This window comes from Danio aesculapii, chromosome 12 (assembly GCF_903798145.1).
Source record: "Danio aesculapii chromosome 12, fDanAes4.1, whole genome shotgun sequence".
Taxonomy (NCBI): Eukaryota; Metazoa; Chordata; class Actinopteri; order Cypriniformes; family Danionidae; genus Danio; species Danio aesculapii.
This window is the reverse complement of record NC_079446.1, coordinates 6,119,561-6,135,279: the sequence shown is the minus strand read 5'-3', so window position 1 is coordinate 6,135,279 and position 15,719 is coordinate 6,119,561. Positions and strand designations below refer to the sequence as shown.

General features: G+C 36.0%; 1 protein-coding gene across 9 annotated transcripts in view; it reads right to left on the bottom strand.

Moving 5' to 3' along the window:
• Nucleotides 1-15,719, bottom strand: part of plce1 (phospholipase C, epsilon 1) — a 158,402-nt gene that overhangs the window by 45,987 nt on the left and 96,696 nt on the right. For 6 of the 9 annotated variants that reach the window (XM_056469436.1, XM_056469437.1, XM_056469441.1 and 3 more), the window contains 8 exons: nt 13,453-13,598; nt 10,622-10,880; nt 10,065-10,273; nt 6,998-7,024; nt 5,363-6,035; nt 1,864-2,049; nt 1,673-1,790; nt 785-968 (listed from right to left, as the gene is read on the bottom strand). In XM_056469436.1, coding sequence (XP_056325411.1) covers nt 785-968; nt 1,673-1,790; nt 1,864-2,049; nt 5,363-6,035; nt 6,998-7,024; nt 10,065-10,273; nt 10,622-10,880; nt 13,453-13,598 — 1,802 coding nt within the window. The remainder of the gene's footprint in view (nt 1-784; nt 969-1,672; nt 1,791-1,863; nt 2,050-5,362; nt 6,036-6,997; nt 7,025-10,064; nt 10,274-10,621; nt 10,881-13,452; nt 13,599-15,719) is intronic. The other 3 variants (XM_056469438.1, XM_056469440.1, XM_056469445.1) reach the window with 1 other exon arrangement.

Here is a 15,719-nt window from a genome sequence, read left to right as displayed (position 1 = left end):
GTTGTTTGTGTGTTGATCAATATTAATATACAAAACAACAATTTTTATGAATAAATGCATGAATCAAATAGTTTGATTAGTTTTTAACATCTTTTTAAACTTTGTGGATGGATATAGAAATTATTTATATTAAAAATATCTTCCTTTGGGCTGTAAAGATGAATGATGTAAGCTTTATGGGTATGAAACAACATGAGTAAATTTATTTTAAAATGTATATTTTATGGTGAACTTAGTGATCTTTTAGCCTTCAAACGCTCATTTCCTTTTAAAATTGATTTCATTTTTGATGGATAAAATAAAATCCCTTTTTATTTTATTCAATATTTGATTCTTCGAAATCAATATATTCATTCATTCATTCTTTCTTTCGTTTTCCTTCAACTTAGTCCCTTATTTATCAGGGATCGCCACAGTGGAATGAACCGCCTACTATTGCAGCATGTTTACATACCGGATGCCCTTCTAGCTCCAACCCAGTACCGGGAAACACCCATACACTCACACACGCGCACATTCACTACGGCTAATTTAGTTTATTCAATTCACCTACAGCGCATGTCTTTGGACTGTGGGAGAAACCAAGTGTGGGAGTGGATATCAATATATATTTTCCAGAAATGTGGCAGAAGTAAAACAAGGTTAAATACTGACTTATCTGCATATTTCAGTTAGCATCCTTTTTGTGTACAAACATCAGAAAAACACATGATCTAAATTTATGAATGACCATAAATTAAATCAAACTCCGTGATTAGTTTCTCTGAAGAGCGAGTGGCCTTACCCTGGCTGACTTTTGAGGTTTGCGGGGAGAATCGGGGAGGAATGTGGACGTGTAGGAGTGGAGGAGTTTGTGCAAAAGGAGGCAGCAGAAGACGAGGTGGAGGAGGACGAGAAGGATCCCGGAGACTGGCCTTTGTTGTTGGATAAGGAAAATGGTCCAGGTTGGCCAAAGGTACTGCAGTCCTCTATTGAGACATTCAAACATGCAACTCTTAAAGGGCTAGTTCATATAAAATTGAAAACTCGATTAATAATTATTCACCCGCATGTCGTTCCAATACCTCGATCCCTTCAAACATCTTCAGAACACATTTTAAGATATTTTAGATGAAATCCAAGAGAGTTCTCATTCTCCATATACAGTAAAGGTCCAGAGATGCTCAAAGTCAAAACATTCCTTCGTCTGACAATCATACGAAGCTCTAAAAACACTTGTGTGTGCTTAAATAACAGTAGAAACAACTTTGCTTGCCTTTGTCTTCTGCATCAGATCAGAGTGTGTGTATACTACAGGTAATTTAATGCTTGTGTGTTGCACTACTGACTCTGATGGCAATACAAAGTCATGTACATAGTAAATTTACACTCTGATGAGTAATATTTACAGTTGATTTTGGAGCTTCGTACGATAACAGTTGTTTTGACAATGTTTTCTGAACATCTCAGGACCATAGATGTGTATATATGATGAAAGAGCTCTCAGATTTCATCTAAAATATTTTGTGTCCCGACAGATTTTTGTATGAACTAACACTTTAAAACATCCCAAAATCAATTATTTACACATTACAGAGTCTTCTAGAAAACGGCTGGTAAAACAGCTGAAGGGATGCTATTATCAGCAATCTTCAAAACTGATGACAGAAAAATCAGCAACACAAAATCTTACCAGCCTCTTCCTGCTCAACATTTTCCAAAGGATCTGACTCTCTCCTCCCCAAAGTCTCTTTGCAACTCCTGGTCTTGCGTGCGGTCATCTCATCATCAGTTCCATCGCCACTGTCCCCCTGTGGACACAACAGTGATGTAACCCAGCCAGAAAAAAAACACACTGTTGCCTCGCAATGCTTCTCTACTCACCCTGACTAAGGCTTTTTTCTTCTTTTTGACATTGGAGTTGATGCCCAGTGGACTGTTTTTCTGAGCAGAGTTCTTCTCTGCACTTCTGCTGGCAGATCCAGGGCCGCTAGTTCCCATATTCCAGCGTCTCCCTCCGAACAGCTCGATAGCATGAGCCAGTGTAGGTCCTTCAAATCTACCATCCTCCTACAAAAGAGTCAGCAATATATAAAAGCCATCCTTAAAGAGTTGATATTATAGGTTTTTGAAAATTACCTTCTATAGTGTGTAACACAGCTCTAAGTCAATAAAATCATCCAGCTGATGTTTAAAAGCAAAACCTTGTTAAAAACTATAGATTTTTTTAATAAATGATTAAGACGATTAAATCAGAGACGATTAAATGATTCGTTGTCTATCCAGATTTTTGCCTGTTCATATCTACGTCGACATGAAACGATACCAAATATGAAGTGTCGGATTTGGTAAAACATGAACGCACCTTTCCCTTCAAACACTGGCAGAGTGCGGGTGTGTGTGGGACTGATCATGACTGAAGATGAGTGAACATTAATGAGTGAATGTTCTGGTGATAAATGCAATACTCTATACTGCAAGGGGGGATTTGCCAGCCGTTTGTTAAAGGAAAGATCAGAAAAGACTATTGATAGGAACTTTATCAGTACACAGTTCATGGACCAGTTTTTTCCTCTATTTCACAAGTGTAAGTGTGATTAAAATGGTTGCCTCTTTGCTTTCTTTAGCTTGCCAAATATATATTTAATTGAGTTTTGTTACTTGTAATGTACTGTACTGGCTTGTACTATATCTGGTTAACTCTTTAACGCTTTCCCACATTAAAAATGCTGTTTTCTTTGCAGATTTAAATGCGTTTATGAGCATTGTCGCTGCTATGGCCACCGTCAGCTGTTCCAACACGTGTGGCGTTTTAAAATAGTTCAGCTTTTGCCGCTGTGTGGATTTAATACTGAATGTGTGTCCTTGTTTTTACTTATGGTTACGAAGAGCAATATGCTGCTGTTAAACTGCATTGAGCTCACACATATACTCTGCACTCTGGCTACTTCAACTATGTTGATAAGCTGTGGTGGGCGTTTCTCTCTGTCTCATGCTGAACGCAGTCAACCAATCACAACAGACTGGGTCATACAAATCAGCGCAGATTAGACTAAGGAGGGGTTTAGGAACAAATTAATCACTGAACAAATCATATGGGAATTGTTGGGATAATTAGGTTAAAATAAATGCATATTATAAGAGAATGGAAGTGTTTTTTGTCCTGCTTATCATCCTTATGGAGAGCCCCAAACCAAAGTATGACCTTTTTTATGCATAATAGGGGCTCTTTAATAAAAATTGACAACAGCAATGAATGGAAGTTAGCTTCCAAATAAGAAAGCTATGCCTCAGCTGACCTAAAATTACAGCAGTAGAGTTATGCTAAAAGTAAACAGTGCATGGCAATCATATTCAAAACTGGAATATGTTGGTGTGAAGAGAACTTTATAAAGTCCTCCAATGTTAACTTTGATTCTACACTGAGGAGAAAACAACATGTAGCTTACCCTACACCACAAAACCAAAACAATTTTCAAAAACAAATCTTGATTGAGATTTACACATCACATGAATGCTGAATAAATAATTAGGACAATGACTGACACACAACTATTTAAAAATCTGAAATCTAAAGGGTTAAAGTCTGTGTGAAGGCAAAATTTACAATGCTTATTTTGCTAACACACATTTTTACTCTTTAGGTGAACAAGTTATCTGTAAAAATGTATCTACTGACACACAAAAAAAGTTTGGTAATGTTCAATCAAAGTCTTACTATTTGCTCCTGCTATTGGAATGGCAGTCCTTCTATGCTGACGTCAGTTTGATGGCTTTAGTCACAATATTATTAACCACACCCCTCTTACTATTAAATTGCTATGTAGGATTATTGAGCAAAAAGAAAGCCCAACACCCCACTCAATATTCAGCTTCTATAGGAAGTGCATCAACATAATTAAAATAAAGTTCTCAAGCTTGACTAAATGAAGTGCTTAGCAATGCTCATTACTATTGCTCATTAATTTTGGGTCACACTTTACAATAGGGTTTCATTAGTTTACTAACATGAACTAATAATGAGCAATACTTATACAGCATTTATTAATCATAGATCGACATTTACTAAAGCATTATGATCATCATTATTCTCATTATATAATTTCTTCTCAAATATCATTATTATAATCTAAATTCATACTAGTTAACATTAGTTAAATGTACCGTGAGTTAACATGAACTAACAATAAACAACTGTATTGTCATGAACTAACGTTAACTAACGTAAACAAATACTGTAAGAAATGTATTGTTCACTCTTTGTTCATGTTAGTAAATGCATTAACTTACATTAAGTGTTACCTAGTTTTGAAATATTTACAGTTGGAAATTTACAAAATATAATCTATACAAAATTTAATCAATATCCCATGTTGATTTTATAATTAAAAAGTCATATCGGTTCTCTTTATCGTTCTATTAATTGTTTTTCATTTAAAGTAAGAAAAAAATTTCTCTCAATCAATTTTTCCTATTATTGATTAAGCTGATATAATTTATAACAATACTTCTGATATTAATTTAAAATCTTTAAATACTGTCTTCAATTCTCTGTCTCGATTTGTTTTAAGATGTCCTTATAGAACCCATCATTGTATATTATATGAAACTCTTGGTTTGCTTCAACCTAAGTTCCACACACAATATCATTGGTATTTGTTTCGTTTTAACTGTGTTTATTTCAGTTTCCCTTCTTATTTAAAGCAGTTTTTTGTTCCATTTACCTCATCATATTCACTTCGCCATATGCAACAGAATTATTTTTTGTTCCCAGAATTTCTACAGAAAGTGGCCGTAGGTCCTTTCGATACGAAGCTCCGTCTGACTGGAACAATCTCTCTTCCTTTTTTAGATAAACTAAATCACTTAGTCTTTTTAGGGCTAATTTATGTGCTTTTCTGGAAACAACTTGCGAATGTTATTAATATTGGCTCCAAATTAAATGTTTATTATTTATTTGTGTGTCAAATTGTTTGTAATTTTGATTATATCATTTTGTTTATTAAGCCTCAGATTGTTGGAAGTGTTTTAGGTGGAGTGTGCTGCTTGTTTGTTTGTCTTGTTAAGTGTATGTACGTTATGATGTGTTGTACGCTGTTTGATTTATGAACTTTAAGGGACCCCCTCGAAAATCAGATGATTCATCTCAAGGGGCTATCCCATTTAATAAATAAATTCAAATTCAAATTCTAAATAGCTCACGTAAAATCAGCAGGATGGTTGTTGTAATATTTTTTGCAATCTTTAGAGTGATAAAGGGATAAAAAAAGTGTTATATGAAAAAAATATCATAGCATTATACATTTTTACTACTATACTAAGTTTTATATCCTGTTCTCACTTGGATTAAATGCATCAGTTTAATGAATAGATGTGAACATACCTGGTACAAACTAACATATTGCTTTCTCAGCCATTGCAGTCTCTGGTCAGGGAATTTCCTGATCTTCCTAATGGAGTTCAGCAGCTCCTGGAGGCCTTCGTGCAGCATGCGAGCCGTGTGTTTTGGTGCCACAAAGTGCAGGAGCCTGTTGTCTGTGGTGTGAAGTCCATATAGCAGCGTGACACCATTTTCGCCCGGATTCATGTTACAGAGTTTGTGCTGCAGGCAGACATAGTTAACATCCACTCCAGGGTGACCCATAAACACAGCCTTTATCACATTAAGATCCAGGAGCCCGTCGGAGAGTCCGCAGTGAACAGGTTGGCCGATGTGCAAGTGGTCTGGGGATGCTGGATGTCCCATGAAGCTTCTGGCTCTGCCATATAGGTTGCAGCTACTGTGGGGTTTGCACCAGGTCAGGAAGCAGTTATCAGGCTGTAGACGGAGAAGACAGCGGGCGGTGAGGTGGCTCTCGGGGTCGTAGTGGATGACGGTTGCTCCCTGGAGCAGGAACTGGTGGATATCCGGCTGAAGCGACAGCACGTACCAGGGGATGAGCTCCGTCCCATGGCTAAAGGGTCCACGAACATCTTCGGTGGTCTGGAGGTCTACAACGTCCTTAACCGTCTCAAGTGGGTCCCCTTCAGAGTCTGAGAGGTCGCCGACTAAAAACCTACAAAGATGACATAAAGCAGGTGAGGCAGAGATAAAGGATCGGAGACTGAATAAACAAAACTCTGGCTGGGAAACTACTCAGTGTCTTGGAAGAGGTAATGGCGTATTAGTCTTGCAGAAGCATTCGAGATTAAAGTGCACAGTCTGTCTATAACACATAAGAGTTAAAGGGATATTTCACTCAAAAATGAAGATGACCGCATCGTTTACTCTCGCTCATGTGGTTTTAAACCTTTATGAGTTTCATTCTTCTGTTGAACACAAAAGAAGATAATTTGAAGAATGCTGGTTGGTGGTACCCATCGACTTTAGTGCTTTTTCAAAATAAATATCTTCTTTAGGGCTCAACAAAACAAATAAACATCAATAGGTTTTGAGCAAATGAAGAGTGAATGAAATAAATTAGTAAATTATGTCAATTATCGGTCAAACAAATGATTTTTGTGTGAACTATCCCTTTAAGGGGCTCTTAATACAATGCTGTAAGTTGAACTGCTTTATTTTCATGCACACTTGCAGAGCTGGGAGTGTTATACCCATTTAAAAGGATTTGTGGTTCAAGTCAACTCATTTAATCTGTACCTTGGTCCAGATATACTAGATATGATTCGTGGTCTCAGACAAGACTGCAGTATATTTCCAAAGAGTAATAAAGGTGAGAATTACTTCAACCACAAGATGAGGCAACAGAGGATTAAAAAAATCTGATAGATCTTAATGGCTGCCTGCTTTTGTGTTCAGAATGAATGCTGGAAAAAAATCTTTATCTAACAAATGAATAGTTTGATTAGTTGGTTTGTTATGTTCAACACGTAGTCTCTTGTCAGGTTAATGTCAGAGCAGCATTTGCAAGCATTTCTCAGAGCAAACCCACCTATAAGCAAACATCTAAAACATCATATATATCACTCCAAATCCAATCCATTTAGTGCTTTAAAACACATCTTTCTGGCAACTTACAGGACTCGTTCAGTTCCAGGTCCTTTCCTTGAGAGTGGACCGTAAGGATGGAGGGTAGAATTGAATAGAAGAAACAAAAAGAAAGTAGTAGTTTGAGAAATTAAAATGTCTCGCTTGGGGGAATCCTAGGAGTAATCTGCCCCCAAAAAACAGCTAGCTCAACCTTGATTCATTTGTGTTATCAAGTTATTTCTGTACCTGGAAAAGTTCTCAGGAGAGGCATAAAGATAAATAAGCATATCAAACCAACAGTAGATGGCTCAAGATGCAGTCTCTTGAAAGACAAGAAAGCCGTTATCTACAATGAGATTGTCCAGAAAGTTTAACAAAAACAAACTGCTTTCCATCTTTCAAAGATCTGTAATGATGCTTAAACCCTCTCATGACAACATGTTCTATGGCATATGCACATGAATGTGTTTTCATCAGATATACTTTAGTTAAATTAAAGAGAGCACTCTAAAAGGAATAAAAAACTTTGTTGTCTACATCCCTTAGGTTTGCTTGAAATTCAGTTCACGAATTCACACTCTCAGATATTTGACTGAATAGAATATGCGTATTTGTGCTGTCTGGGAAGAGGGCTCTGAGCTCGGGAAGCCACCCTAACTCGTGTTATTCCCCTTATCAGGATAAAGAGAGATGGGGTCCAAGCGCAGTGTCTAGCCCGGCTCCAGAATGCTCCCCCCTCAGACTTAAATAGGTATCTGGTTTAATAGTGTGGAGTTGGGGTGGTGGAGGGACGCTGAAGTGAAGAGCAAACAGAGGTATGACGTGTTGGACTATTTATAGGGGTTTGCTCTTGAGCTGATTGGATAATAGAATGATTGTGCGTGTGATGATTTAGTCTCGTCAAAGACTGATCATGCTCCTCCCGAAATTTGTTTATAAAACATCACAAAGTGTGTACCTTCGATGCAAAGCAATTCACTTTGGATAAAAATGTCTACCAATAAATGTCCTTTAATGATTTTGGTGTTTCCCAGTGCTGGGTTGCCAGAATAGCATATGCCAGAATAATTAGTGGTTCATTCCGCCGTGGCGAGGATGGATAGCGAGTGAGTGACTTTGGTAAGTTGATATGATGTCATTTTTAAAAAACATCTTAATATATCTCAGGAGACAGTCAAAAACAAACAACAACAAAATCTGCACAATTCTAACTACAGGTCTTCATGGCTAACAGGTATGTGTAAGTACAAGTGTAAAATAAAAAAAAAGAAGGCACCCAGAAATCTAAGCAGAAAGGCACTTAATGGTATTAAAACAAACTGAGAAAGCCTCGGCATATATGGATTAGACTAAACAAATCATATACTACCAAACAGAGTCTGCCCTTGGCTCAATCCCAATTCTAAAACTTAGCTCTTCCACTACTCTTTGGTTTGTGAGTTTACATGAAGGGGTAGGGATGTCAAAGTTCTCTTTTGCTTGGAGGTCGTGGCTAAGTGGAAGTGCCACACAGGCCTTTGAACAAAGATTATTCAGATGTAAACAAAGGGGTTTGAGAAATTTCCCTGAATATAGCAGCAACACGGCTGCATAAGCGAGCAAGGAGACCCACAAATGTAACAAGAAAATAGCATTATTAATGATTTTTACTACAAACAAGCATCTGACTTATTACTAGGGCCAGACAGAATCTATGGACATTTCTTGCCATTTCTGCAGAGAATTTTGTAAAAAATCTGCGGGTTTATGCATAATGATTTTAGAAGTATCATAACTAAAAACGTATTATAAAAAATAAATTAATAATAAATTTTTTACTTTTATTTAATATTTTCAATGCAAATCCAATTAGAGCCACTTATGTGTTAAAGCAAATCTCTTATAATATATATATATATATATATATATATATATATATATATATATATATATATATATATATATATATATATATATATATATATATATATATATATAAATATATATATATATATATATATATATATATATATATATATATATATATATATATATATATATATATATATATATATATATATATACAGTATACACACACACTAACCCACAGAAAATATGACTTCACGAACTGTATTGTACTGTAAATAAATCAAATTGACATTTGAATATTACTATTATTATATCACAATAATATTAGTGAAATTAATTTAAAATCTAGATAAATATAAATTTACAAACATTTACACAAGTAAATAAATAGACTATGATGGGCTAAAAATCTGCACATGCAGATATTCCGTGTAGGCCTACTTATTACATTCATAACTGTGTCAATGTGTTACAGTCAAGATCTTGCTCAATTCACAACAGTGCCCTATAATAACGCCTGCAAAATATTCCACGACATATTTAAAATTCTGATAAAGCTACCCAACAACTTAGAGTTTGTCAGAAAAGTCAGTGAATCAGCTTTTTACAGCACGTCTGGTATAACATTATTGCTGTTTTCCTGTAGTTACATACACAAATATGAACACTCAGTAAATACACACTACAGTAACAAGGCCAGAGGCTCATACACATTTGCGCTGAAAAATGATCAGCGTTCACCCATATACAGCTTTGCGAAAGATGAATCTGTTAAATGTGCTTGGACCTTCAGGAATGACTAGCGCAGATGACATCTCGTGTGATTTTTGAGCTAGTGATGACATATGATGATGTGTGCATGTGTAGCAGTTGTGTCTCCTTTCTTAAAGGAATATTTTCATCCCTACACCTCCGCACTCTGTTTCAAGGACCAAGGGTAAATCGTAGGCATGGGGGTATAAAATAGAATTGGGACTGTGCTCTTAACTCACTTCATTAAACATATATACATGGACATAACCTATGCTAGATACAGTAACTGCAGGTTAACTATGTGTATATATAATAACTTCAACTGTTAAAAGCTATTAGGTACTAGTTTTAAAATGATTAGTAACTAATAACATCATGGTAACTAATAACCTTAACTTATTAAGTTAAGTAATGTTATAAATGATGTGCACACCTTTCGTAAAGCTGCTTTGAAACGATACCTATTGCGAAAAGCGCTATACAAATAAACTTGAATTGAACTGAATTAACTCACTGGTTTCTGCTCTTGTCTTTAAAGGAATTTTTGGGGCAAACGGTGATCTCTCGTGCCTTCTCCTCAGGCTCCTCGGCCTCCAGGCTTCGGTTGCAGCTGCGAATGGTCTGCAGTATGTTACTGACGGTCGCCTCTTTATCGGAGCTGTGAAGTCCATCACTTCCAAGCCTCTGCAGAAAGTGCTGCTGGCCGTTGTAGTCCGTGACAAACTGTGCAAGGTAAAGAGCAGTTCAGAGATTCCACACAAAAGAAAACAACCAGAGTTATAGACAGTGCAAGTAGATGTGTGGGCTTTAAAAGCTTTCATGGGTGATTTAATAGTCACCGCAGTGACAAAATGTCTTTTCCTCTCCTGAATCACTCTAATGTGTGTTTTCTGTAAAACCAGGAAGCAATTCAGCAGGCTTATTAAATGTTTGATGAAAAGGTAATTGCTCCAGCTAGCCGAAATGGTCTTACGATTACTATTGTAACTGTAAAAGGCGATTAAATTCGACTGTGGTGATACAATTTCCTGCATTAGCCATAATCACTTCATAGAAGTGCCTAAGCCTCACCTCAACAGGATCTTCTTGTGAATCAAAAGAGGGACGCAGTCCAATAATGCTGGCTGCGCCATCCAGAGCCTCGCTCAGCTCCTTGAGGAACACACCACAGAAGGGCACCACTTTGCATCCTGGGATATTGAGAGCTCGGTTGACGACTTTCTTGTACTCAGATGATGATTCGTGCTGGGCCATGGCGTCCTTTAGACCTCGCATGGTTTCAATATCTGCCTGGTCCATGAACTGCCACATCTTCAGCACTTTGCGGGACCTGGGGAGAAATAAGTGGCGAACAAAACATCAGAGCTGCAATTCTGGGCATTACAACTGAATCATAAGATCCTTTGACATATAACTGTGCCATCAATCAAGAGTTTTAAACTCTTAAAAAAAGATCTTATATCTAAGAATGAACAAAAAACAGTGTTATGAAGGTCAGGATTCCTGCAGAGCCTTAAGGTTTAGCAACACTATTACTTAGTAAAGAGGCACATTCCAAAACCTGTTGGTTTAGCAGACTGGTTTAAGCATGAGCTGTTTTAGATTTACAAGAACTTCTGGAACTACAGACAGAAACATTTGTTCTGAATCTTTTTTAATATACAGTACAGTGACCTTGTGCCAAAAGCTCATTAGAATTTCGTTTTAAAATTCATAAGGCTTTTAAGTTTTGCATATCTTTTAGTAACCTCTAAACTGTATCTTTGTTAGGGATGCGATGATTTCAATATTAACTGCACTTTAATTCATCACGGTTAATAGGGTATACAGTTGAAGTCAGAATTATTAGCCCCCCTGAATTATTTGCCCCTCTGTTTATTTTTTTCTCCAATTTCTGTTTAATGGAGAGCAGATTTCTTCAACACATTTCTAAACATAATAGTTTTAATAACTCATTTCTAATAACTGATTTATTTTATCTTTGCCATGATGACAGTAATTAATATTTGGCTAGATATTTTTCAAGACACTTCTATACAGCTTAAAGTGACATTTAAAGGCTTAACTAGGTTAATTAGGTTAACTAAGCAGGTTAGGGTAATTAGGCAAGTTATTGTATAACTGATTTGTTCTGTAGACTATCGAATAAAAACTGAGCTTAAAGGGGCTGATAATTGACCTTAAAATGAATTTTAAAATATTAAAAACTGCTTTTATTCTAGCTGAAATAGAATAAACAAGACTTTCTCCAGAAGAAAAAATATTATCAGACATACTGTGAAAACTTCCTTGCTCTGTTAAACATAATTTGGGAAATTTTTAAAAAAGAAAAAAATTCAAAGGGGGGTTAATAATTCTGACTTCAACTGTATGCAGAAGGACATTTAGTTTTGCAGTAATCTGGGTCAAGCGCTTCCAGTGAACTGTATACAGTTACAAAATCGGAACGTTTAAGGTCTGTTTTCCTTAAAAAACAATTATCGAAGTGGGTCTCAGATTGAACAAGCGCTGCATTAAATTACATTTTCCCTCTCCTTGTCTTTAAAATATGAACATTTATTTTACTCCAGTATTTTCAATGGTGTTTCAGCGCTAGCCTGCTGAACCTGACAGGCACGTGCATGTAAATGACTTTTCATCTCAGTTTACACTTGAACAACTAAACTATTAATTACATTACAACATCGCTTCTGTAAAAAGAATAAAAAGTCACATTAAAAAAAAAAAAAGTCACATTAACTGTTCCAGTTTATCAGTATGGGAAGAAACACTAGCTCCGCATAGACCATATTAATCGTAAAGGCTTCTCAACACCGTACTTCCGCACAGAACAAAACTGCAACAACTAAACAAAGATATACCAACTGTGCGCTAGTTTAAAGTTGCAAGCTTGTACACCGAGGCTAAAACACGCACACACTGGATTAACTACGGCTGAAGCTATTAACTAAGGGGCTGTTCACATAACGCGTCTTTTGTGCACATATTGGGAGCGATGCACACACTTTAAAAAGGAAATACTTAGCTAACATGTAGCCTAGATTGATGTAGACATTAGTCAAATACAACTGTTTGCATTTACTCTTATTTTTATTTATTTATTCATTGTTCTGTCGTTTATTTTCTGTGTAAAATTATTACTTCTGTTCAGCCAAAAACTTTTTGTTCACTTATTTTTAAGTCCAAAGAGAAATTGTTTGTTTTTTAATATTATTTTGTGCTGTATTAATAGGTTACTGAGCAGCAATAAATAACACTTTAAAATGAGGAGTTTTCATGTGATTTTCTAAACTAGTGGTGTTCTGAAATGAATGAATGCATAATAATCGTGATAACCATGAAACCGTGATTATTCCTCAGACTATAATCATACAACTAAAATCTGTAACATAGCATCCCTAATCTTTGTAAATTCTTCATAACTCGTATCACTCCATACTCTCTTTCCATAGTAAAAGTGGCCTCAAAGGTCTTTGAATAATAATTCATTCATATTCCTTGAGCTTAGTCCCTTTATTCACAGCGGAATGAACCGCCAACTTATCCAGCATATGTTTTACACAGCGGATGCCCTTCTAGCTGCAACCCAGTACTAGGAAACTTTAATTAATAATACATTTATTAATAAATTTGATCTTAAATACTTTCATAAGTGGAAAGTGATAGAAAAAGCTCAATAAGAGATATTTGTACAACATAGTAGATAACTACCCCACAAAAATAAACTGCACAAAGTAGTAACATTGAGACTCGTCCATTACAAACGTGCTGTCAAGGACAGATCAGTGACTCAAGAATGTTCCTCAATTTGTTAGGCATTGTGCAGTCCAAACAGAGAGGGCCATTTGTTTTTACAGGGTTATTTCTTTTCTAAGCAGGCCCTTTGAGGCATCCAGCCATACCTGAGGCCTGCCAAGAACTCCATGACCGCGTTGTAGTTGCCCATGTTCCAGGAGCACTTGGCCACATGGACGAGGTACGAGAAAACCTCCCTCTTCTCCTCCATGGAGCCCGCCGTCAGGATAAGCCAGGTTACCCATGAGCTCACCTAAACACACAGAGCACACACACTTTATAACAACGCTCTCTCGACAGAACAATGAGTAAAATAAAACACTAAACACCAAAGCTCTGGAAAAAACATCTTGAAAATGTTTGAACTCTACAGTTGAAGCCAGAATTATTAGCCCCGCAGAATTAAGAGCCCCCCAGTCATATTTCTCCCTAATTTCTGTTTAACGGAAAGAAGTTTTTTCAACATTTCTAAACAATCTTTTTTTTCCACTTTTATTTTTATTGAGTTATTTTACAATACAGAACAATAATTTAAGTTGTTCTTAAGTTGTTAATATAATAATAATTAAAGTTTATTTATAAACTAATTTCGAGAGGATCACGTGCTTATGATTGCTAGTGGCTGGATCCGCATTATCCAATTCTCAATCCACCAATCAGACGACTCCTAAACTACTACAAATACCCTGGGTTTCATTTCACCGCTATCTTTGTTTTGAAAAATCCCCCCTTCCACCCCTACTCCTCCTCCTTCCTAGATGGGTGACACGGTGGCCCAGTGCTTAGCACTGTTGCCTCACAGCAAAAACGTCTCTGGTTCCAGGCTTTACCAAACCAGCAGGCATTTCTGTGCGGAGCTTGCACTTTCTCCCCGTGCTCAGGTGGGTTTCCCCCGGGTTCCCCGGTTTTCTCCCACCGTCCAAAAACATGCAACTTAATTGACTAATCCAAATCAGCACTATTGACATGGTTCTAGTAAGTAGTTATCTCTCAAGAGCAATCACTTAGGGTTAAGGTAATTAGGCAAGTTATTGTATAATGATGGTTTATTCTGTAGACTATTGGAAAAAAATATAGCTTAAAGGGGCTAATAATTTTGACCTTAAATGGCTTTTTAAAAAATTCAATACTGCTTTTATTCTAGCTGAAATAAAACAAATAAGACTTTCTCCAGAAGAAAATTTTTTTCAGACATACTGTGAAAATTTCCTTGCTCTGTTAAACAGCATTTGGGAAATATTTTTAAAAAATAAATAAATTCAGAGGGGGGCTAATAATTCTGACTTCAACTGTGTGTCTCTTTAGCCAAGCTTTCACATAATGTATCTCATGATGTTCTACATCTATATTAAAGCGTTCCCCATAAAAAGCGACAGGACTACAATCAGACAACATTTGCACATGCGATAAGAACTGTTTGACCAGGCTGTAGATTAAAGCTAACAATATTGCAAATAAGGTTAGGTTTCTTACACAGACTGATCGTTTTACTTAACAAGACCTCAGCGTGTCATCAGGAGCTACAGCTGTTGATTTGGACTTATTTCTATGTGTTTATTTTAATGAAAAAAAACTGATGGAGTCTTGATATAGGTTGAAACGTGTCTTTTGAGAGCTAAAGTGTGCTGACTTATTTTTTTACTTTCTCCATTGTGTTGGGCTTGATGGAGAGGCTGCCTTTAAGATTTTTCCTAGATGTGCGCAAACTGATGTTTTTCATTTAATCTAAAAACCAGTCACCATTTACTGCCATTATATAAAACGCCAATGACCACGAATTCAGCTATAATATTCTTTAATGTCCTACAGAAGAAAAAAAAAAGTCTTCTACATCTTGTGTGATTGAAATTTTCATTTTTGGATGAACTATCCCTTTAACGTAAGAAGAACAATGAAGAATAAAGCCACAATATCAAATGTTTGAAATGTTGAAATGTTAAGAACAGCAGCTATGCTCATTTTTCCACATCTACTTTCAGCTTCTACCTTGGGCTTAACATACAGTGGTAATTAGAGATTATGCCAGCTCTAGTTTGGATCCTGCATCATCTGAAAAAAATAAAACTCAATTTATAAAACTACAAAATTTCCCTTTCTCTGTATCCTGATCACAAACTTCAATTATGGCTTTTTTATTTATTTATTATTTATTTATTTATATTTATTTATTATATATTTATTGCCACATCAGCAACTTATGGCTATTTCGTGGCCAAATGGATATACATTAAAATATTACATGATAAAAACAAATTCGTATTATACTAAAAAAGTTACTTAGACAAATACATAAAATATAAATACATAAAATTCACACAAAAACTTAAATATGAAAAAGTTAAATATGATTTTTCAGTTCCATTTTTGTTTAAAA